The following is a 24552-nucleotide window of genomic DNA, read 5'->3' on the forward strand; positions in this document are numbered from 1 at the left end:
CTAAATGCAGTCAAACAATAATGTTCCATGACCATAAGCATAACGGTAGTAACGTTAGGGTTACATTACTTAACACAAGACGGTAATGTTAGCAGAGTTTCTGACCAGGTGGTCAGATACTTGTACTACGGAGTGACAGTAAAAATCTTGAATCTTGAAAATCCATTAGCAAGCAGCTAACGTTATCTGGTCAAAACCACATTACACTAGCTACAAGCAGCAAGTTCCCTTCATGAACCGAAAACACAGTCCTGACTCTAGTTTCCCCCCGATGTCGGTCACATTGCTGCTGTCTGGCCAGACGGGCTTCATTAGATAAATATTTATTTATTTAGTCTGGACTTTTTCTGGAGTCTGTGTTTGTTGTTTCCTTTAGCTAGCAGCTAGCGACGAGCGTAACGTTAAAAGCTACTTCAGCCATTTCCTGTTAGCGTAGGACAAGAGGCAAGCTCGACGTGAACGCGCGAGACGTCACATCCTCTAGCTGTGGCGGGAGATGCTATCCACTTCGAAACTGCGGTTTTCCATGTATCTTCTGAACGGCTGGTCGGAGAGAAACGCCCCTGGTCGCCATTTTTAAGTGACGTCAAGGCGCATTCACTCAGTGCCAATAATAAACACTTTGTGCACATTTATTTCTCGCCAAAACCAACGGAATGGGCCTTTAAATACAGCAGAGATAAAAAATAAAAAAAATAAACGTTTTTGAATTTCTCAAGCACAGTGACATTAAAAGAACAGGATTTTGTCATTACAGCCACACTCCCATCATCCTCTCGGATCCAATATCAGACATGAGGAGCATTGTGTGGTTTGGCTTTGGTGAGTGAATATTATATGATTTACACTTGTAAATTATGTAAAATATGTTTTGGAAGTATACAATGAGTTGACAACAAGATATGTAGATCCTGATAATGTGTCTGACACTTTAAGAAGTAATTTCATAAAAAAAAAAAATGCTATATGAAAATTTAACATTTATGGTAATCTTCTTCAATGTCTAAAGATACCCTGAAATTAAACCTGACAATTTGCCCTTTCACCTCACATCAAAAGTCTTAACGAATTCATGCAAAACCATCAATTTGTCAGTGTTTAAATACACAAAGCTCATTGTATTCTCACGTGACTTATTGTGATAACTGAAGCGCGCGTGCGGGTGTGTGTGCTCCCCTCTCAGTGCTGGGTGCACTTTCAGCTGAAAGTACCGTGGTCCACACGAAACCAGGGGAGCGTGTCGTGATCAAGTGTGGGGCTGGCCAAATTAGGAGGAAGGTGGAATGGAGACGTGGAGAAGATGTGATTATTGATGGTGATATGCTGAACGGCCAGTCACGCAGAGGTAGGCTATACAAGACAAAAGAGACGGAGGACATTGTAAACGAGCATTATGAAAAAAGCATTCTGTTGACACAAATACCGCACAATATATTGTGTTACAACAACAACTGCTGTACACACAATCTGGGAACTTAGAGTCTATTTTTATTTGAAAATGTCTATAAATATACTCTGGGTTCCCAGATTGCTGTACACATTACCCTAACATACTGTATATTGTCTACTTTAGGCAAAACTGCCACATCGCTCAGGTCAAGATTGGTAACGGATAGGGATCTGCAGATCTCTAAAGTGGAGGAAGCAGATGCTGGACAGTTCACCTGCTATGGGGATGGGAATCCTCTGCACCACCACACACTTGTTGTGTTCACAACCACAGGTACCGTATGTTCCCAGCAGAATAACCACAGTTAATCACAGAAAGGTATATGCCATTACGCCAGGCCCATGAAGATCTATATAAAGACTTGTCTGCTTGCTGGCACTCATTGCATTCTCCTATATGACAAACCTATCTGACACCTAATCAAAACAAACCAAGAAAAGTATTTGCAAAAACTCTTTGAAGAAACATTACATTACAATTCTTCTGACTAGAAATCACATGCTCACTTCTAGTGTGGCTTTCAAGTACAAGAATAATCACCTGAAGTTATGTTTATCATTCAATATCTCTATATGTGATGTTATGTTCATCATTCAATATCTCTATATGTGATGTTATGTTCATCATTCAATATCTCTGTAGAGGATGTAAAAGTGTTGCCATTTTGTCAACCAAGGACTCAAGTTACCCACTCTCCTTTAAAAAGCACCATTTTGCCTCCTAATCATTTTATCTAATCACTTTTTATGCCTCCGCCCGCGATAGCCAGGCCGGAGGCATTATGGATCCGGGTTGTCCGTACGTACGTACGTACATCCGTCCGTCCGTCCAATGTTCTTTAACGCGATATCTCAGGATTGCCTTGATGGAATTTCATCAAATTTGCCTCAAACATCGACTTGGACTCAAGGATGAACTGATTAGTTTTACGTGGTCAAAAGTCAAGGTCACTGTGACCTCACGAATGCCATTCCCAAGTGCGTTAAAGCGATATCTCAAGAACGGCTTGATGGAACTTCTGCCAATCTGGCTCAAATGTCGACTTGGGCGCAAGGATGAACGGATTACATTTTGGTGATCAAAGGTCAAGGTCACTGTGACCTCTCCAACGCCATTTTCAAGCTTGTTAACGCCATATCTCAGGAATGCCTTGATGGAATTTCATCAAATTTGCCTCAAACATTAACTTGGCCTCAAGGATGAACTGATTACATTTTGGTGGTCTAAGTTCAGAACTTCAGTCACTGTGACCTCACGAACGCGATTCCCAAGAATGAACTAATGGCGGAGGCATAAATCCGCGGTGCGGTCGTTCTAGTTTTATTATTATTATTATTATTATTATTATTATTATTATCATTATCATTATTATTATTATTATTATTATTATTATTATTATTATTATTATTATTATTATTAATGTTTTTGGTCAGACATACACATTGTAAAAAGGGAGTCCCGCACACCGTCCAAACTTGCAAATAAGAATTTATTCTGTGACGTTTCGGTCACCGACCTTTTTCAAACAAATGGTTTACAGACATGATGAGGCCCGCTTAAATAAGGAGTGGCTGTTCTGTCACAGCCAATCAGAACTTCACACGTGAAGACGGGCCTGCAGCTCTGTCACAAGACAATCATTTCTAAAAGACATAGCCACTGAATTATGTATAGAAAAATAACAATAATTAGGAAGTCTATGTTCATCAAACATTTGGAAATACATATTTAAATAGATAAACAATGGATAAAGTAAACAATGTATAAAGTAAAGCTCATTTTAGGCACTAAATAGGGACAAATGTTATATGATGAATAACTAAGATCATTCATGGACAATTCTGTTCTTGTCTGACGCACCTGCCCGAAAAAGAGATGTGCGGAGCTCTCCTTCCAATCAGACATACAGATTGAAATGACAGTTAGTTACATGCATGATACAATATGTCTCCATTCAAGGTTTGTCCAACTAAAACAAAGAAACAAGTCTGCAGTCCAGCAAAAACATTCACATCCAGCCAGACAACGAACGTAAAATACAACATACACACACTAACACACACAAGAGAATAACAAACAGACACACACACACACACACACACACACACACACACACCTCCCTTCCAGCCAGTCTGTACGTGACCCGTTCATAACTTGCCATTGTACTTAATACCTCTATCCATTCTTTAAAGGTGGATAAGGTGCGCGATTTCCAGTGGCGCAGAGTAATCCTGCACCCTGTTATCATAGATAATCGCCACCAAAATCTCTGGCGTTTTGACATTACATCGTCCAGTAATAATCCCAGTATGCATTTTGTGGGATTTTTGATCAAGTATACAATTTGTTCAAGAAAGAAATTATTTCATCCCACATATGTTTTGTCACATTCATATAGCATATGAGTTCCCACCTTATCATTTCATCTCCAACATGTATCACTTTCTCTAAGTTTGAGTCTTGTTAACTTGGAGGGGGTCCAATAGGATCTATTCAATATCTTATAACAAATGAGTTGTGACTGCGATTCACGTGGGTAACATGATTCATCATGATTCAAAGAGTTTCTTACAGTTATGCTCTGATATCTTCTGACCCAGGTCTCTTTCCCAACTCATTTTTAAACCAACTAAATTGGGCAGTTGTGAACCTCTAATATACTCATAAAATACAGATGCCAGCACTGTATTTTCACCAAAATGCCACATCTCAAGATTCACCCAGCCATGAAGGCATTTATTGCATCCAGACCTCTAGAGGTGGTGGCAGTTGATTTCACAATGCTTGAACCAGCTACGGATGGCAAAGAGATAATGTTGGTAATCACAGATGTGTTTACAAAGTTCACTCAAGCTTTTTCCACTCGCAAAAGCAGAGACCACAGCAAAGGTGTTGTTGAGGAAATGGTTTATGAAGTATGGCGTACTTGAGCGATTGCATTCGGATCAGGGCCGTAACTTTGAAAGTGAAGTGATTGCTGAGCTCTGCTGTATGGAGTGAAGAAAACACACATAACCCCTCACCATTTTGATTGCTGTCAGAATATAGAGCCATTTAACACTTATTTTAACACAAAAACATCACTGAATGCAGCTTTAATGTTGTAACTAGTAGTAGTTGAAGTAATACACTAGGGAAGACACAGCAGGGAGAACCCAGTTAAACCAGTCTTTCACCGGGTGCTCAAGTCAAGTGCCAAGTCTAAATGTATACGATGTCAAGTACAAGTCAGTCTCTCAGGGAACTGCCCAGACCTGAACCAGGAAGAAACAGAATAAACAAGCAAATAGTAAACTGAGTGTAGTGAGGTCTCTAGACCATATTTCAAGCTGAAGGCCATTCGTGCATAATCTAATCCGATCACCCCCTGACGTCAGTCAAGTTCTAGCATGACGTGGTCAGTCAAAGTCTTAGTATGACGTCTGTAATGACATCAGATATGACGTCAGTTAATTCTCATATATATAGCAAGGGTTCTACGTCACCTCTCTCTCTCTGGCCGATCATAGCAGCAGCAGCTTCACGGCAGTCCATCACCCCTGAGCCGTCCTCCGAAGCGTTGTTTTGCTCCACATCTGCAGACCGAATCAGCATCCTCAAGCCTTCTCCACCCGTGGATATTCACCGCAGATTTCAACACTCCCCACTCCATTCCGGTATGTCGAGTTCCGAGCCAGAGCTGTCCATGGATAGCGACGACAGCTTAGACATCGCTTCCCTGTTCCGGACCGGCCACGGAGCGTACCTGCTTTCCGAGGCTTCTGATGAAGACGCTGGCGAAGCGGCTGGACCACAGGCTGCTAGCATAGCCCCGACGAGAAGGCCCAGCGCGCGTTCCCGTGGCACGGGGCGCGCCACTGCGACGGCCCGTGGACGCCCAAGAACGCGTGCGAGCGTGCCGGAAGGAGAGGCCGCTCGGCGCGGACGCGCGAGAGGCCGCGGGCGAAGACCAGTAGAGGCAGCTGCCCCGAGAGCTGGGAGCCGCCGGGGAGACGCAGGCCGCGGGGCCGCCGCGAGACGCCTCGTCCTTCCTGGTCGCACTGACCTCCAGGACGCCGCACCGGAAGCGGAAGCGGCCCCATTCGTAGCTCCGCCGAGCCGACAGGGGTCGTCAAGAGCCATCCTGCTGTCCCTACTAGATGCGAGCAGAGCAGTAGAAGCCCGTCTGAGCGCCCTGGAAACCCCCCCCCCCCCCATTCCCCCCACGTTCGCAGCAGCCCAGCTGGCGCAGCAGCCGATCCTACCCCCGCCCATGCAGCAAGCCGACGTGCTCCCCACCACCACCCAACCCGCCCAGATGAACACTCTGGCGTCCGCCATGCCTGCCATCCCATTCGGTATGTCTTTTGTTTCTCCCTGCGCCAATATTTCGCCCAGGCTAAGGTCCGAGATTTTGAAGGGCAGAGACATCAACTTAGTTAGCATACTCCTGCCATCTCCCGAGTGTAAAAGGAAGGCTACGGGTGACCCAGAGGGCCCTGTTTATTTAAAGTCGTCCGACCCCCGCCTGTCCAAAGACCTGTCCTTATGTGACTTCCTGAACACGTTCGGCGTCTACCGTGACGTGATCTGTGAGGTGTACCCAGAGCGCCGCCATGAGCTAGACAAATATCTAGCGCTAATAGGGGACCTCTACTCCAGCCACGGTAAACTATTTTACCAATATCATAAAGCATTCTCCGCTAAAGCCGCCCTGATGATCACTCGGGCAAATAGGCGGCTTGACTGGTCCATCATGGACATGCAGATATTCATGTCGCTGGTTAGCGGGCGGCCGGCGAACACCTGTTACTCATGCGGCGAACCGGGGCACTCCGCACAATTCTGCCCAAAGGCGGCCTTTCAGTCCGGCGCCGCCCCCTCCACCAGCGAGTCCTCCCAGGTGCATACCCATACCCCCAGCTCCCTTTGCAGATATTTCAATGAAAACGTGTGCACATATCCCAAATGTAATTTCCTGCACGCATGTAGCACCTGCGGGGACGCCCACCCCCGTTCCGGCTGCCCGCAAAGGATCCCCCCCCCACCAAAAAAGGGATATTGATTTACATTGCTTTGAAAACACCACATGTACTGTAGGTGTCCCTTGTGTTTTGATTAAATAAAGCGAGTTGATTGACAACTTATCTGGTCTGTGATCCGATCATTCCATCATTAAACGCCCACTAATAACAATAGTAATAATACAACTAAGAGGAAGGAAAAAAAAAAAAAAACCCTAAGTCATCCCCTAAGCCACTAAGTCACCAACCCCTAAGCCATCCCCTAAGCCACCAAGTCACCAACCCCTAAGTCATCCCCTAAGCCACTAAGTCACCAACCCCTAAGTCATCCCCTAAGTCACTAAGTCACCAACCCCTAAGTCATCCCCTAAGTCACTAAGTCACCAACCCCTAAGTCGCTAAGTCACCAACCCCTAAGTCATCCTAACTCCTAGAAACAATCTACTCCCCATGGCTCGCTACATCAGGCTCAGGCCTCAGACTGGCCCCGGCTCCCCTGTTCCTCATCGCACCTCGTCACCACACGTCAAGATCCTGGTTCATCCTGTACCTCAAGCGGACGCTCCAGAATGGCAACCTCCCGATGAAGAACTACTCCAGCCACTCCTTCGGGATCGGGGCGGCCACCTCAGCCGCCGTGCAAGGAGTGCCCTCCGACTAAGTCACCCAGGCCAAGTTGGGAACCCCTAAGTCACTAAGTCACCAACCCCTAAGTCATCCAAGTCCAGCGCCGAGTTGGGATATCACTAAGTCACCCAGGCCAAGTTGGGAACCCCTAAGTCACTAAGTCACCAACCCCTAAGTCATCCAGCACCTCAAGCGGACGCTCCCGCTGGTCTTCATCAGCTCTCCAGCTACACCCGCCCGGAGCAGGCGGCCATACCGTGGCCCAAAGAACCCTCCTTCCTCAATCGGCGAGCATGGCAACAAACAGTGTCCCGGGCTCCGTGCCAAAATGTCTCGTTGGTGGTGGCTCCCCGAAAAGCACAGCGCCCAGTAGGCGCAGTAAATCTCCCGGACCATTTTTGGGGGAGAGAGAGAGTCGAGAGAGAGAGTCAGGGTCAGTCAGAAGGCCAAGTCGTGCGGCGCGCAAGGCCCGACCGAGCTGGGAAGCGCCAGCCGCAACGCAAGTAGGGGGATCAAGATCGAAGGCCCGACCGAGTTGGGAAGCGCCAGCCGCAAGTAGCCATAAGTCGTTAAAAAGGTCGAAGGCCAGAAAAGTACAATCAATTACTAATGTACCAAGATCGAAGGCCCGACCGAGTTGGGAGCGCCAGCCGCAAATAGCCGTAAGTCGCCAAAAGGTCGAAGGCCAGAAAAGTTCAATCAACTACCGGTGCCCGCAGATCTCAATTAACCTCCGGTAATCAGATCTTCCTTTTGGGGGATCTCCTAGCCCATGCAGATGCCCTCCTCTTGCCTCAAGAGCAGCGCCACTGGCTAATGGAGTCATGCGCCAAAGTATCTGCCATGCATGCCGATTGCTAAATAAAGTTTGTTAAATCCTACCAACTGGCCTCTCATGATTGAAGTGAGGTCTCTAGACCATATTTCAAGCTGAAGGCCATTCGTGCATAATCTAATCCGATCACCCCCTGACGTCAGTCAAGTTCTAGCATGACGTGGTCAGTCAAAGTCTTAGTATGACGTCTGTAATGACATCAGATATGACGTCAGTTAATTCTCATATATATAGCAAGGGTTCTACGTCACCTCTCTCTCTCTGGCCGATCATAGCAGCAGCAGCTTCACGGCAGTCCATCTCCCCTGAGCCGTCCTCCGAAGCGTTGTTTTGCCCCACCCACCTCCCCAGTCCGCCACCAACGAGTCGTGACTCCTGATCCCCCACTGGGGGGGGGATCTCCTAGCCCATGCAGATGCCCTCCTCTTGCCTCAAGAGCAGCGCCACTGGCTAATGGAGTCATGCGCCAAAGTATCTGCCATGCATGCCGATTGCTAAATAAAGTTCGTTAAATCCTACCAACTGGCCTCTCATGATTGAAATCGAAATATGAGTGAAATTGTATAAGCATTTTCGTATGGGACAAAGAAAGGACAGATTGATCATATTTATGTTGCCTACTCAGAATTAGGCTTACAAGTTATATCTTGAAATGTAGTAACTTTAATTGTCTTGTTCTTTACTCAATACAGTACAACATATAAGAACTACAATATGCAATAAATACAATCCGAACATTACATAATGTACCATGTCTAGAATTAATTACGAATAATCCTCAATTTACTGTTAGTCCATCTGATGGACCTTAACACATTCACTGCCAGCCATTTTTTCAATACTGTAGTTAGCTTCTGCCAAGGTTTTTTTTTGAAGATTCTGGCTCATCTTTCAAGAGCCGAGGATTCTTTTCTGTTAGGATTTTGTGAACACAAAATATCGTCAAAAGAACTAATAGAATGTGTGCTTTCTCTGTCTAAAAGAGTTAGTTTGTAGAGTTAGTAGTTATGTAAGCATTAGCAGTTGAATACAGCATGGTTTCAGCGTCTGAAAATTTAAGCTGAGATAAACGGCTTTTTGTGAAATTCGATAGAACAGTCACTTTAACCATTCATTTTTGGCATCAGTAAGACGTCAGACATCTAAACAATAGTTTTGAACAGTAATTTCCTCCATAACAGCAGGAAACCCCCCTCCCCACTCCTCCCTCCGTGTGTGTTCTTCTTGGCTGCAGCGGGCGTGTCACAAGCTCGTTTCTGCTGCTGCTGCTGCTGCTCCTGTCTGCTGGCGGCCGCTGGGTGAGTCTGGATGGGGCTCGTTCGTTTCTTGGGGTTTCGGTTGAGAGCTTTGATGAATCTTTTGCGATTCTGGGCTTTATGCTGCGTGTTTCAAAGTGGGTTCCACCCAGTCTATTTTTGGAACCCCCCACCGTTGTGCGCCACCAGTTGTGCTCCAGCGCGAAAGCGTTTTCGCCTACAGTATGAGAATGGCTTCCTCAAGCTTTTCCCTGCAGTTTTGGCTCGGATTTCAATAGTCTGGAGAGCACTGTCGCCACTTAGTGGGTCGGTGGAATGGGTTGTACACGTTTGGTGGCTCCAATATTTATATAGGAGATGTAAAAGGGTTAGATCCACGTCCCACCGTCAATTTTTTTTTTTTTTTTTTTTAAGACGAGATATCTCGTCAACGGCAGTCAACCGTTGGATTTTTTAAGACGAGATATCTCGTCAACGGCAGTGAACGTGTTAAGAGTAATACTGTACTAATTTATATATTAATTTGAATTTTTAAATTTTTGACTGTTTATAATTCATTGGTAACTTCTTCCCTAATACCTCATACCAACATTTCATACCTATTCGAATTTTAACCCCTCAAATGCCAGTGTACAGTAAGTACAGTAAAAAAAAAAAAGTACAGTAAGAAAAAAAAAGTTATTTTTTTTTCCTTTCCATAAAGACAAACTGGATTTGGGTCTGATATTATGGGCAGGTTGGGGTGTTTTACAAAAGTCACCACTGCAAGATGCCTAGTGTCAAAGATTGGCAGGAATGATGTCACAATACCTATGACATCACTTAGGGCTGTGCGATTAATCGATTTTGAATCGTAATCGAATTAATTATTTGGGACGATGTTAAAAAAATGAAAATCGTAAAATCGTTTTTTTTTTTTTTTTAAATTTTCACTTTAACTAGGGTACGGTAAGTACGTTACGCGGGGCGGCTCTCTCTCATGTACGCATGCTGCTACTTGTCCATTCTCCCCGCTGTAAAGTCTCTAGAGGCTGTGATACTGGCTACTAAAAACAGCAGCGCAATGGACTTTTCCCCAGCGACTTCTTCTGTGTGTTTGGCTCCTTTTTCTCTGATCAGGAGAGTGCTGTCGCCACCTAATGGGTTTGTAAAATAGGTTATCGACCTCCAATAGCTACAATATTGTTAGAGGCGACGTAAGAAGCTTAGATCGACCCCCCCCCGTCAAAAAAACAATTTGGAGTTACTGACGCCATTTGGCGTCGCTGGCAGCCTACGGTAAATTTCTAATGACGCCATATGGCGTCGCTGGCACTCAATGTGTTAAGGTCAAATTTCAAGGTATTTGGTCCAGGATGCCCGCTGAAACAAATGAAATAAATTAATTTTGTTAAAATTTGCTGGGAGTACCAATAGAGTGTTTTCAATGGAAGTCAATGGGTCCATCAGATGGACTAACAGTAAATTGAGGAGTATTTTTGAAACAAGGTCTTAGGATCGTAGAAAGATGATAGATATGATTGATTTTTGTCAAATACCCCCAAAAAATACCTAGCCTTAATTTCAGACCATTTAATCAAAAAATGTCGAAACGGCCCATACGCGACTGTAGGAAATATCCATCAGATGGACTAGTAGGACACAACGGTTAAGTCATTTTTTTAAGCCAAGGACACATTGGCCTTTAATACAAACTTATTGGGGCATCGCGGCCAACATGTAGGGCACCAAGGCCAAAACTAATGGTTATTAAAATCTTTCAGTTATTTTTCCTCACTAAAATACATATCCTAATAGAAAAATCAAGTGCTACAGTGTGATACAGCATAGGCTATACAGCGCAGTATGATGGCTCAGACTGCAAAGTTACTTTCATGTCTGGTAACACAGTGGTTCTCAAACTATTTGAGCCACGACCCGCCCAAAAAAGATCTTGTCATGTAACTGTAACCCAGGTTATTTTCGATATATTACAGATGTCCTCTAACCGCCTCACCGCGTCTGCCTACATGTATAAGTAGACGCTAGAATTAAACGCGATTTCAGACGGACAAGCCCGTCTTTATTGTCACACGATTACACATCAACACATGCACGGACGGCCACAAACACACACATGCTGACGGTGGCCGGTGAAATTTGTCCTCTGCATTTAACCCATCCTGGCTTGTCCTTTCCTCCGGGGGGGCAGGCCAGGAGCAGTGGTCGCTTTCTCGTACAGCGCCCGGGGACCAACTTCGGATGTTGTCGTCACTGGTCGGATGACGATGACGATCTGATCTTCTGCATGTTTTTAATGGGGGGGGGGGTTATATACGGAGGAACCCCCCTGGGGGAGCACGGGGAGAACATGCAAACTCCACACAGACAGAAAGGCCCTTACGACGAGATACCCCACCTGGGCAGTAGGCACTGAAGATATGGGGGGGAACACAACCACAGCGCCCACAGTGTCCCAGGCGAGAATCGAACTCAGGACCTTCTGACTGCGAGGCGACAGCTCTACCACTGAGCCACCGTGCCCCAATTTACAGAGGTTCCTTAAACGCCTCATGTAGGCTAGTGCTACTGTTGCATTTTTGCTGCTCTAAACCTGGTTAATTTGGCTATATTCTTCATTACAGCAGCTAATTACCTGCTGTATTAAACGTATACTAGTTCTGCTCAAGCAACCATAGCTCTCTCCTTCTTTTAGCAACTTTCTGGCTAATCCAACAGTTGTTAGCAATTAGCTCCTCCTATTAGCTTTTCCTGCAATAAGGAAGTCAGAGAAATGTTGTGCTACTGTTTATGTCCAGCATGATGACGGAGACACTGTTTGTTTATTTGCTACCCATTTTTAGACAAGACACATCCACTGTCAATGATTCAGCCCTGTTGATGCGGACCGTCAATCATGACCAACAACAAACAATCAATCTTACCTTAGCGAGCTCCCCAGCTAGCATGTTTCCTCCTTAGCCACAGCCATTCACTAATCAATTATTGATTCCTCAGTACATCGTGAGATGCCTCATATGTCACTCTTGCCATTACTGTAGCCTTTGACCTGGAGCTGATGTCATCAGACGATGCCCAACCCTCAACAGGTGTTTTGACCCTTCACTGTAACTCCTCCAGTTGGTTATCTGATGCTGCCAGACAGGGGCGGTATTGTGTTCATGGTTTGTGAAAATAATACCGCCCCCATCTGGCAGTGTCAGGTTATCCAGTTGGTGGGTCGGCACGACTCTGCAGCCAAGATGATATGAATGCCAAAGTGGGTTTAAGAAATGTAGTCCAGGCCTGTGGTCTGACATAATGCAGCAGCTCCACTACAGATGTACATCTGTTCTAATGTTTTTATCAATCTGATTCTGGTTCCTGATGTGCTCTGTGTTACAGGGCCCCCAGGACCTGGGGCAATATGTGCCTTAAAAGGATCAACAGTGGACATACACTGCACCTATGGATACCCACCCTACCCAGCTAACTTTGCTCTCACAGTTAATAACACATTATGGTTTAAGAAGGGTAATGCAACAGATGTGACAACAGACTCAGAGTATGCAGGTCGTGTGGAATATCACGGTGATCTGAATAACTGCAGCCTGAGAATCACAGACCTGAGAGAGACTGACTCAGCTGAGTACAAGTTGAAAGTAATAACCTTTTCAACTGGTTCAATCCAAATTACTGGTTCATCTGGAGTGAATCTGACTGTCACAGGTAACATTTTGATCAAATGATTTGTTAATTTGATTCCAAATGGTGTTCAACATATTGGAAATTATATTGTGTGTGTGTGTGTGTGTGTGTGTGTGTGTGTGTGTGTGTGTGTGTGTGTGTGTGTGTGTGTGCACACACGATCTTTCAGCGAAAACTAACAACACATCTAACATCTTTCTCCCCTTTCTATATATATATATATATATATATATATATATATATATATATATATATATATATATATATATTATGTTAGTTATTGCTTCTCTACAAGTAATACTCTATTCCATCAAAATGTCTTAGCTGTCATTGACTTTGTTGCATAGTTGATTTCTGTACTGTTGACAAAATGTGATATTGTAAATCGCTTTGGATAAAAGTGTCTGCTAAATGACGTAATGTAATGTAGTGTAATGTAATGTAATGATATTTCTGTTCCATGAATCACAGACCTGAGAGAGACTGACTCAGCTGAGTACAAGTTCACCTTCCTAACAAAGCATTCAACTGGTTCAATGCCAATTACTGATTCACCTGTCATTCTGACTGTCACAGGTAATATTTTTAATCAAATGATTTGTTCATTCGGTTCCAAATGGTGTTCAACATCTTTGACATTAGATCGTGATTGTGTGTGTGTGTGTGTGTGTGTGTGTGTGTGTGTGTGTGTGTGTGTGTGTGTGTGTGTGTGAGAGAGAGAGAGAGAGAGAGAGAGAGAGAGAATGAGAGTGTGTGAGAGAGAGAAAGTAAAAGTTTAGGGGTAGTGTAGAGGTAAGACCACTCACCACCGCTGAGACCCGGGTTCAATTCCTGGCAGCCATACTTAATTCCGGCTCCAGACGTTCCTAGAGACACAATTGGCCGTGTCTGCGGGTGGGAAGCCGGTGGGCTATGTGTCCTGGTCGCTGCACGAGTGCCTCCCCATCCCCAAACAGCAGAAAGTGACCAGCCTAAATGACTGGCGCCCAATAGCCCTCACGCCCCTAGCCAGCAAATGCTTTGAAAAGCTGGTCATATCAAAGATCCGCCCCACACTCCCCCCGGACCACGACCCGCTCCAATTTGCATACCGACCCAACAGGAGCACGGCGGATGCAGTAGCACACGTGTTCCACACTGCCCTCTCACACCTGGAGGGGAAGGACACGTATGTGAGAATGCTGTTCGTGGACTACAGCTCAGCATTCAACACCATAGTACCCTCCAGGCTGGTAAGCAAGCTCAACGTCCTGGGACTAAACACAGCAATGTGTGACTGGATCCTGGACTTTCTGACAGACCGCCGCCAGGTGGTGAGAGTGGGCAACCTCACCTCCTCCCCACTGACGATCAGCATAGGAGCGCCCCAGGGATGCGTCTCCAGCCCCTTCTGGTACGACCTCTACACCCACGACTGCGTGGCGACTCAAATCTCTAACACCATCGTGAAGTTTGCAGACGACACAGCAGTCGTGGGGCTGATCTCCAGGGGCGACGAGACAGCCTACAGAGAGGAGGTGAAGGCCCTAGAACAGTGGTGCCAGGACAACCACCTCTCTCTGAACGTCTCCAAGACCAAGGAGATCATTGTAGACTATAGGAGGGGGGGGGGGGGGGGGGCGCACACCCCCCAATCACCATCAACGGCACAGTGGTGGAAAGGGTGGACAGCTTCAAGTACCTGGGAGTCAACATCCACCAGGACCTGACATGGGCCAGTCACACCGCCACTGTTGTCAAAAAGGCCCAACAGCGACTACACGGACTCAGGCGCCTAAAGAAATTTGGGCTAAGGCCAGAAATCCTTAGGGACTTCTACAGAGGCACCATTGAAAGCCTGCTGACTGGCTGCTTCACCACCTGGTACGGGAACTGTACCACCATGGACCGCAGGGCGCTACGGAGAGTGAGACGTGCGGCCCAGCACGTAACAGGATGTGAGCTGCCAGAACTGCATGAACTGTATAAACAGCGGTGCCTCAGGAGGTCCCTGAAGATCATCAAAGACACAAACCATCCCCACAACAGCCTGTTCTCCCTGTTACCCTCAGGGAGAAGATACAGGGTCCCAAAAGCACGCACAAATCACTTGAGGGACAGTTTCTTCCCGCAGGCCACGAGACTCCTTAACATACACAAATAGTGTAGTAGCTGTACTGTACCGCACTGTAGATGCTACCATTATGTATGTGTAATGTTTAATTGTATGTTTAATTAGGTATATGCTATTTGCACCTGTACATCAAATACGTCGAATTCAAAATGTTTAAGTAAGTCCAAGTATGCACATGACATGTGCACCTATGTGCAGTGAATATGCCACTGTCTCTGACTTGTCTTATCACTCTACTGCCTTATTGCTTGTTGTGTCTTGTTGTTTTTGCACTCATATGCCCTGTTATATTTGTACTATGTTGTAAACGGAGTTCACAGCACAAGAATTTCACACGTGATACTTGTACCATGGAGTGACAATAAAAATCTTGAATCTTGAATCCTCTGGTCGGTCGGGGGGGAGGGGAACTGGCCAAGTATAACTGGGGTTAAAATGGGAGAAAAATCCATAAAAAGAAAAACGTTTCTAATGATATTTCTGTTCCATGTCCATATATCCAGATGTCCAGGTGCTGGTGATCAGACGATCAGACGATCAGTCCGATCAGTTTTGTACCCGGGCAGAGCTGACGTGTCACATCTTTTGCCATCCAGCTGATCCTCTTTCCTACGCCTGGTACAAGAATGGACACAAACTTCAAGGAGGTTCTTCTTCTTATTTAGGCCTCTTCTATCCTAATGACAGCTATTCCTGTGCTGTAGAAGGACTTGAGGATTTCCGCTCTCCTTCAGTGTGTGAGTTTACTCCAGTGTGTCACTAACATAACGCCATCTGGTGGAGCCTTTTACCTCATGCAGTGGTTCTCAAGTGGTGTACGGGGACCCCCAGGGGTCCTTGAGCAGGATCCATCCCCAGCAAAAAGGTTAATATATGTTATGGTATATAATATATATATATGGTGTAATATATATATATATATATATATATATATACCCTATAATTTCATCCGTAACACAATGACAGAATGTATGACATTTTGGTCATGGGTTTCATACACTTTATGCAATAAAACCTAACAGCTCAAATCTTATCAGATGTGGGACCCTGGGACAAAATCATATCAAATGGGGGTCCGTTATCTAATTTATGTCAGTTTAGGGGGTCCTTGATGTGAAAAAGTTTAAGAACCACTGACCTAATGTACTGTGCCATGACTGCATGTATTTAATATTGGGGTGACCCTAGTAGATATCTCCCCAATCCCAGTTTGTCTCTAATATAGCCTCTTAAACGTTATAAATTATTCAACCTTTGGACTTCACCAACATGACGATCATCTTCATTCACAGGCCTGATAAAACACATCCATGATAAAAACACATCTTCATCATAAAGTAAAATGTTAATATTGTTTCTTCCAGATGCTCCGAAGGTTCCCTCATTGTGGGTGAACCCCTCTGGTGAAATAGTGGAGGGCGGTTCAGTGACTCTGATGTGCAGCAGTGATGCCAACCCAGCAGCTACTTACACCTGGTACAAGAAGAACGAAGCTTCACCAAACACATCAGGACAGACCTTCACCATCACTAACTTCACATCTGAACACAGTGGAGAATATTACTGTGAGGCCAGGAACCCATTAGGAGCTACAAATTCTTCTAGCCATCTCATCGCTCTAACAGGTAGAGTGATTTAAATCATTTTAAAAAATTAATTTTTAATTTCCTAAATACATTATGGGGGCCTGTGTCCTTTCTGCAGGCTTCTGCATGTGCGGCACGTCCAAACGGTGACCTGGTCCAAGTCTTCCGTCCTCTTGTGGTGTGGAAGTGGCTCGAGCTGGTCCATGTTGTCGCAGGTTCACCATCAGTGTCTGTAGTAAACGAACACAATCCATCAACTGAGCATGCAAACACCACCGACTGATGTCATACATGTGACATCATCAGTGATGTCATAGACTGAATTGTGATGTCATCATCAGTGATCCTTCCCTGCTGATGAGGTTATAAATTGGATGACTCTTGCTCACAGCCCAGCTCATCTGAACCTGCAACAACAACATGGACCAGCTCGAGCCATTTCCAGACCACAAGAGGACGGAAGACCTGGACTGGCTCACCGTTTTGGTCCTGCCGCACATGCAGAAGACTGCAGAAGGGACACAGGCACTGAGCGCATGAGTTGACATGAGTTTGGCCACACCCAAAAAACGTGCGCCCATGCGGCATTGTCTCCAGAGTCTCCATGCAGCCTATAAATGAGCGTGCACTACATTAAATGAATAATTGCATGTGCAAAGAAAATAATAAATCATGTCAGAATTTTCCTCCATCATATCAGAGGTGGACGACTGACTGACTGATATTTCACATATCAGCAAACTGACAAACTGATATATTGACGCACCCCTCTGAGTGAGGTATATCTCATCTGTCTGTCTCCATTTCTAGGGAAAGAAACAATGTATTTGAATGCAGCTAAGATTACTCTCATCTTCCTGACCCTGATCACTGTGTGTCTCCTCTACCTGCTACGGATCAGGTAGGCTAACACAGAATGGAATTTTGATTTTTCATAATTTTGATACCTCCCCATTTGTTACACAGATTTGGTGCAAAATGTAACCATATTCGACCACCCGTGAATTGATCAAAATCGTTGAAAATCCCTCCAAAATCCCACATTTTGACACCAAGACCTTGAGGAACACCATAGAAAAAGTATTTCTGTGATTTGGTATAAAACACTTTTGACATTTGGAGATTTCTGTAAGAATTGCATTTTTCTGCGATTGGGCAGCGAGTACTTCTGTTCTGGATTTGCTCAGAAAGCCCCTTATTGTCAATATACATAGGAAGGCCATACATTCCCTGAATGTCCCAGCAGTGGGTTGCACCAGCTGTGCGTAAGTTGAAACGTAAGCTAGTTTGAACGTAAAGTCTCACTAAGTCCCAATTTACGCACTACTAAAAATATTTGAGTTGCACCAAGTGAAATAGTTACAACGTAGGCATAAGTTAGAACTTAAATTTTACACCTACGTCTTACTAGGTGTAAAGTCCTCCGTAAAATAGCAGTTGGCACGGATTGCAACTTGACACCGTGGCGCATCGTTGTTTTGCGTCGGTAACGTGTTCTCCGTCATCAATTATTACACCCTTTGATATTTATGACTCACGCTTTTGTTTCCCACAAGCTGCAGCACTGCATACAAATTAAAATAACCGCAACAATTTAGCGAGGCAGGATGGTGGTAAATTAGCCTACAATACTGATAAAGAGCTCACAGATAAACGTTAACAGTAATATGAACCTAAACGAACGTTACTCAATAACGTTCTCATTTGGTTAGTGTTGATGAAATATGAAAGCACTAATTTGCGGTGGGCAACATGTCCTGTTTTCACCTCACTTACTTAAACAACCATAAATAAACACCGTTTCCACCGTGCTTTTCACTGATTGGTCACAGATACTGTACACGTCATTGTCTGCGACACTATTTTGGTTAGTATGGACTTTAGGGTCTACTAGTTAAGATGTAACTTACGTCTCCGTGGTGCAACTCAACAAAGACACAACTTTAGTGTCAAACTAACTAGTTTGAACGTAGCAGTTAGTGTGGACTTTACACCCTAACTTAAGACAGAACTTACGTTCAGCTGGTGCAACAGGCTGCAGGTCTCTAGTTTGTGGTTGTAAAGTTCCATGAGGCTGTCATTATCCTACAGGTCACTATAGGTCATTTTATACAGTGAGGTCAAAAATGGTCTCACTTAAATGAAAGGGTCGTTCTGGGGAACTACAGCATCACACACACATGCAATTGAGCTCATTGAATCCACAAGAGTCTCAGTGTTCCAGTCATTCCCCATTTATGTCAATCCAAGACTGTTTAGGCACCCCAGTATGCAGAAATATTCAAATAGAATAGGTGAAAATACCACATTTTTACTGCACGCAAAAAACTGCATGGTTTTTGCCAAAAATGGCATGGAATTAGCATAAAGTGGTCATGTAAAGGGCAGACTTGTGCTCATAGAACCCACTCTCATTCAGATATATATATATCTTTTCCAAACAGCACACAAACAAAACACAGGAACAGACAGACAGCTCGGACAGAGAAAAAAAAAAAAAAAAAAAAAACTCATTCAGATATCTTGAGGTGAGAGGTCAAGGGACCCCTTTGAATATGGCTATGGCAGTTTTTCCCTCGCCAAAATCGTATAGTTTTGTATCCTACCAGTACCCTTCTTCACTCTAGCTTTAAAAATGAACTCGCCTCTGAAAGACAGTAATTTGTGCCAGAAGAGAGGAGGGGTCCAATACTGCCTTATGAAAAAGTGCATTATGTAAATGATGTCTTTGAGGTAACCCAGTAAAAATCCATCAATTCTGTCACTGCTCGTTTCATTTGATACTTTATGTTTCAGTTTTTGTTTAATGTGTATCGGTCGACTGATTCATTTCAGGAAGAAGAAAACTCTGAAGTCCACCACAGAACCGAATGACCCGGCACAGACTGTACAGGTGTGTGTGTGTGTGTGTGTGTGTGTGTGTGTGTGTGTGTGTGTGTGTGTGTGTGTGTGTGTGTGTGTGTGTGTGTGTGTGTGTGTGCGTGTGTGTGTGTGTGTGTGTGTGTGAGAAAGAGAGAGAGAGAGAGATTGACATTTTCTCATCTTGTCTGTGTCCTCTCTCTCTCCATCAGTCACTGTCTGATCATGAGTATGAGAATGAGCCGCTGTACGAGACCCTCACTGCAACTCAGACAGAAGCCACAGAGGAGCAGGAAGACCTGGTGTGAAGTCCAGTCATGTGGAAAAAGACCCCCAAAAAGGCCCATATCAAATCAAATTGACTGTCACAGTTCTGAAAAGTAATGCACCCTCATTTTGTAAAAGTTTCTATGAAAAACGAATGACATCACAACAGCCTAATCTAATGTTCATTTAAAATGAGATATTCATCTAAATTTGGCTTCCAACGGCCATCATTTTAAAAAAACAGCCACATTTTGTCAGCGCCGCCGAATGTTGCCCACTCAGAATTTTGGCTTGCATGACACCCCTGACTGTATATATGTAAAAACTGTTTCATTTACAGCCACTTCGCTGCATGTATTTTGCTCATGGTTACTGAAAGCAGGTGTTGTTTGATTCAAGGGTAATAGACCCTTTTCACAGGGGCCATTTTGTGTCGAAAAGGCAGGGTAAACACAGGTGCAAGCAAAACACTGATGAGGGTTTCCTCCAATCATGGAAGTTGGAAACCCTCATTAGTGTTTTGCTTACACGTGTGTTTACCCTGCCTTTTCGACAAAAAATTGCCCCTGTGAAAGGGGTCTATTAAGGTGTTCCTGCATTACTGTCAAAAGCTAATTCTGTGTTCCAGACAACTTGGAGGTCGGAATTTCCTAGTTGAAATGTCCGCTTTCCGACGTCAAAGCGTTCCAGGCACAGTTCTGTGTTGGGCGACGCTAGTCAGTTTACAAGTGGGAACTCTGAGTTTGAGTGGCGTTCCACTGTACTTTTTCTAGTATGAGGTCGGAAAATCTCAACCTCCTAGTTGTTTGGAACGCAGCATTAATACAGCCATTGCTGTTTTGTTTTTTTAACTGTGTAGTCACTGACTACACGCTACTGACTACTAGTCAGTAGCATTATTATGTTTAGTGTGAAGACCCTCCCACTCTCCTGGCCCTGCCTTGCAGGAGCCTGCTGGTTGGGCTCGTTAGGCTGATTGGGTGCACCTGGGCCCAGTGTGCTCCATGGCTTTAAAAGCCTTCAGACCATTCAGTCTCTCTCCCTCCTCACCGATGCACCAAAATTGTTCTGTTTGTGTGTTTATTTAATGTAGTTTGTGTTATCTCCTTTAGTTTTGTTGAAAAATTATTGTTGTAAATTTTACTTTGGCGTATGACTCCCTCTTTTGTTACTTCCTTGAGCCGGGTTGTAACATATGGGGGCTCGTCCTGAGGTTTTTGTTGTTTAAGATAAAACTTGCTTTTGGGACATTTTTCAGAATCCTGTTTTGTTAGTGATATTTACTGATAATTAATTCAAATAAAAGTCAAATTATTGTTCTGTTACTTATTTCTCATTTTGCTCTTCCTGCTCCTCCTCCGACGAGGCAAGTAGTACAGAACTTTTTTCTTATTGGAGGCCAAATCAGCTCTGTATGTTTGATTACAAATCAGCTGGAATTATCTCACTCTCCTCTCCATCATCTCAAATGTTGGACATGGGAAAAGGCAAGGTTTAAAAAATCTAAATATAAAAATATATATATATATTGTGTGTGTGTGTGTGTGTGTGTGTGTGTGTGTGTGTGTGTGTGTGTGTGTGTGTGTGTGTGTGTGTGTGTGTGTGCGCATACATATTGTTGGGCCCTGTAGCCTACTCCACAGTGAGAATGGACAAATTGGTGCTTTTAACAGAGGCAGAGAGTGAAACTCCAACCCCCACTCTCAACATTCCACTAGTTGGTCAACTAGTTGAGCCCATTGTAAAAGCACAGGGGAACTATGGAATTATTTACCTATCATAATGCAAGAGGTTGTTCAAGGAATTTGAGGGCATGATTTATCAATTTCACGTGCAGATTTTGGACCCTTGGACTCAAAAAGCCCCTGCGTGTGCTCAGATTTACTCTGCTTGTCCTTAAACTATACACTCGCGCTCAAAACTTTACGCTCGCGCTCAAAACTTTTCTTTTATGGACAGATTTCATGCACTCGCATTCAAATATCCCCTGCTCACGCTTACATCTTCTCTGCTTGTGCTCAAACTCTGTGCTTCCATTCAAATGTCTCCCCTCTCCATTTAAACTGAGTGTGCTCTCTCTTGGAATTTCTCCTCTTGGATCTTTTGTCTGCGCTCAGATTTTCTGTGACACAACCCTATCAGAAACCCACAACCAATAGAATGCCAGGATAGTGTCACATGATCCCTGACCCAGCAATCATGTGACACTATCCTGGCATTCTATTGGCTGTGGATTTCTGACAGGATTGTTGCACAACAAATCTGAGAGGAGAGAAGAGATCCAAGATCAGAAGTTTCAAGAGCGCACAGAAGCAGTTTGAAGGGGGAGGGGAGGACATTTGCATGCAGGCACAGAGTTTGAGCACAAACAGAGCAAATGTAAGTGTGAGCAGGGGATTTTTGAGTACAAGGGCAGGAAATCTGTCCAAGCAGAAAACATTGAGTGTGAGAGAACAGTTTGAGGACAAGCAAAGCAAATTTACAGGCGGCGGCTTTTTGAGTCCAAGGGTCCAAAATCTGAACGTGAAATTCATAAATCATGCTCTCAAATTGCTTGAACGACCTCTTGTATTTAGATAGGTAAATAATTCCATACAAAAAGCCATAGCCGTGCGCGAGTTGGCAACCATTTTCAAAATAAAACGTCATGAATGAAGTTTGGCAACATTCAGAATTAAGCTACACTGCGGCCAACTTCAGTTACATGTTCATAACGTTACTGCTGCGAGGAGCCGATGGCTGTACCCGGTCGGCATTTAACGTTAGTTATAAAAGCACGTTGACAGTGTTTTCTCACTGCCAGTAGCCTAACTACAGTGCGGTTTGACAGATCACAGTCAGCGCTCCCGGTCCTCGCTGCTCGTTAAAGATTTCCAATAGGCGTTATTCTGATAAATTGGTCACATATATGTTACGTTTTCACCCGACAAATATTAAAACTTTAAAACAGTTTGGGTTTTTTTTTTAGCTTGAAAACAGCTTTTTGGCAAGTCTAAATGACTGCGGTAGGCGTACTCTACTTCAGTGTTTAAAACCGGAAAGACGATTACGAAATTACGTCATGCAGAAGCGTCCTTGTATGGGCAAAGGATAAGGTGATCACACTGCCACCTAGCGACCTGGCATGTACATTACGGCGTTTTAAAAATTCAACAGCGCTCATGTAAACAGGGAGAAGGTGTGAAGGAAAAGGTGTGAAGGAAAAGGTGTGAAGCAAACGCTATTGTGTCGTTTCTTCCAGAAACTGTCCTCGTGTAAAGGGCCCCTTATTTCTACGCAGCCACTTGTTGCAACAGGACGTTTGCTCAACCATCCTGATCTTCTCCTCTGCTACCTGAAGAGCAGAGCCGCTGCCCTCCTCTCGCAGACCGAAGTCCTCCCTGCTTGGCCAGCAGAGTCCGACGCCGACTGTGGATCCCATCTCTCCTCTCCACCTTCCCCTCATCGCCTGAAACCGGACCGGGCGAATGGACACTGACTACATGGACTTCTTCTTTGCTGGGTTTTGGTGTTTTGGCGATGTTGGCAGCCAGTCGAGGGACTTGAGCACGTGATGAGGTGTCTTTGTATTTGACTGTGGGATCCAAGTGTCTCTCAATGACTTGCTCCATCAGTTCATCTCTGAAGACCTTTGTTGTCGGCTCATATTGGTCGTGAAATCCATTGCTGCGACTGCCTTGGAAACACAATGTTGTGTTTTGGGAGGCCTGAAATGACATACACATTCATGAATGACTGAAACATATGTAGTCGCACCGTAGACGTCTAGATCTGTAATTCTATATATTTTCTGGTCTGGTATCACCAGAAATGTAATGTTGAAAAAAAACATTGCTCAGTTATGATTTTTATTCTTATTAGTCTTTTACTACATTGCTTTCATTCTAAGATAACATGAACTAAACAACTACAATAACAAAAACCCATCACATACATAAACTAATGGGCCAGTCAGTCACACTATTACACACTGGGATACCTTTTGTGAACTTGCCTTACGCCTTTTATCTTATGTTTGGAACTTACCTCCCGCCGTCGTAGCCTGTTCACGCTTTGTGGTGTGGTTTTCATTGTGATCCATGACTGCCAACATACAGTACATTGTCTGCGCCTGCGTGGAAGGGTACTCGAAATGGAGCCGCTTGGGACAGTATTTGAGAAGGACATTGTGGAACACCTCTAGTTGCCCTGGTAAAACAAAGATACATAACTGAAAATAGACATTTGAAATTACAAGCAATGTACTTTATGTGTTTGCATGACCTGATGAAGATAGACATATCTTACATTATTTATGTCATTTGACAATGTTGGTGTTCCTGCGTGCATGTCAGTAGCAACCCATCTAAGTCATTGATGATCATACCTGTGTGTTTGAAAAGCGTCATTTGCTGCAGGTCTTGGAGGAAGTGTTTATTCATCATGAAGGGCTTTGTAGGAGGGGGAATCTTCTTTCAACCATCTCTTCTTCCTCTGATCCTCCGCCGACAGCTGTGTGTTCTTGGCCATCTTCTCAGTGATGAACCCCACCGATATGGGGTATTACATCATGTGTCAAGTATGGGGTTTGCCCTGTGTCGTTCTGTCAGTCACAGGTTTCTGTGACGGTGGCGCAGTTGAGCAGTTGAACCGGTGAGCAGCAAAAAAGAAGAAGAGTCGTTGGAGAAGGGAAAATAATGTTTCCGGACACACAAATAACCCAAACTTTCTTAAAATACGAGTTAACAAAGCGCGGCCTCAGCGCGGCCTGCTCGACAACATCCGTGGCAACAAGGTGCGTAGTTTATATTAGTGATTGGTGCATGTTTGAAGCTTGTAGATCGCTAAATGTGCAACTTTCCCTCGATAAAGGGGTCGGGCGAGCGCGAC

The 24552-nt window shown here is 44.5% G+C and overlaps 1 protein-coding gene across 1 annotated transcript; it reads left to right on the forward strand.

The window, feature by feature from the left end:
* Positions 1–794: 794 nt before the first annotated feature.
* On the forward strand, positions 795–20924 carry LOC310770868 (uncharacterized protein; the record flags this gene model as incomplete). Its single annotated transcript, XM_083631860.1, has 10 exons — positions 795–822; positions 1202–1345; positions 1574–1723; positions 12556–12879; positions 13330–13434; positions 15475–15708; positions 16336–16596; positions 17368–17458; positions 19393–19450; positions 19629–20924. The coding sequence occupies 10 exons, from the start codon at positions 795–797 to the stop codon at positions 19722–19724; spliced, it is 1491 nt and encodes a 496-aa protein (XP_083487986.1). The 3' UTR covers positions 19725–20924.
* Positions 20925–24552: the final 3628 nt, after the last annotated feature.

The sequence above is a fragment of the Poromitra crassiceps genome (genome assembly GCF_964638095.1).
Source record: "Poromitra crassiceps genome assembly, chromosome: 2".
NCBI classification, from domain to species: domain Eukaryota; kingdom Metazoa; phylum Chordata; class Actinopteri; order Beryciformes; family Melamphaidae; genus Poromitra; species Poromitra crassiceps.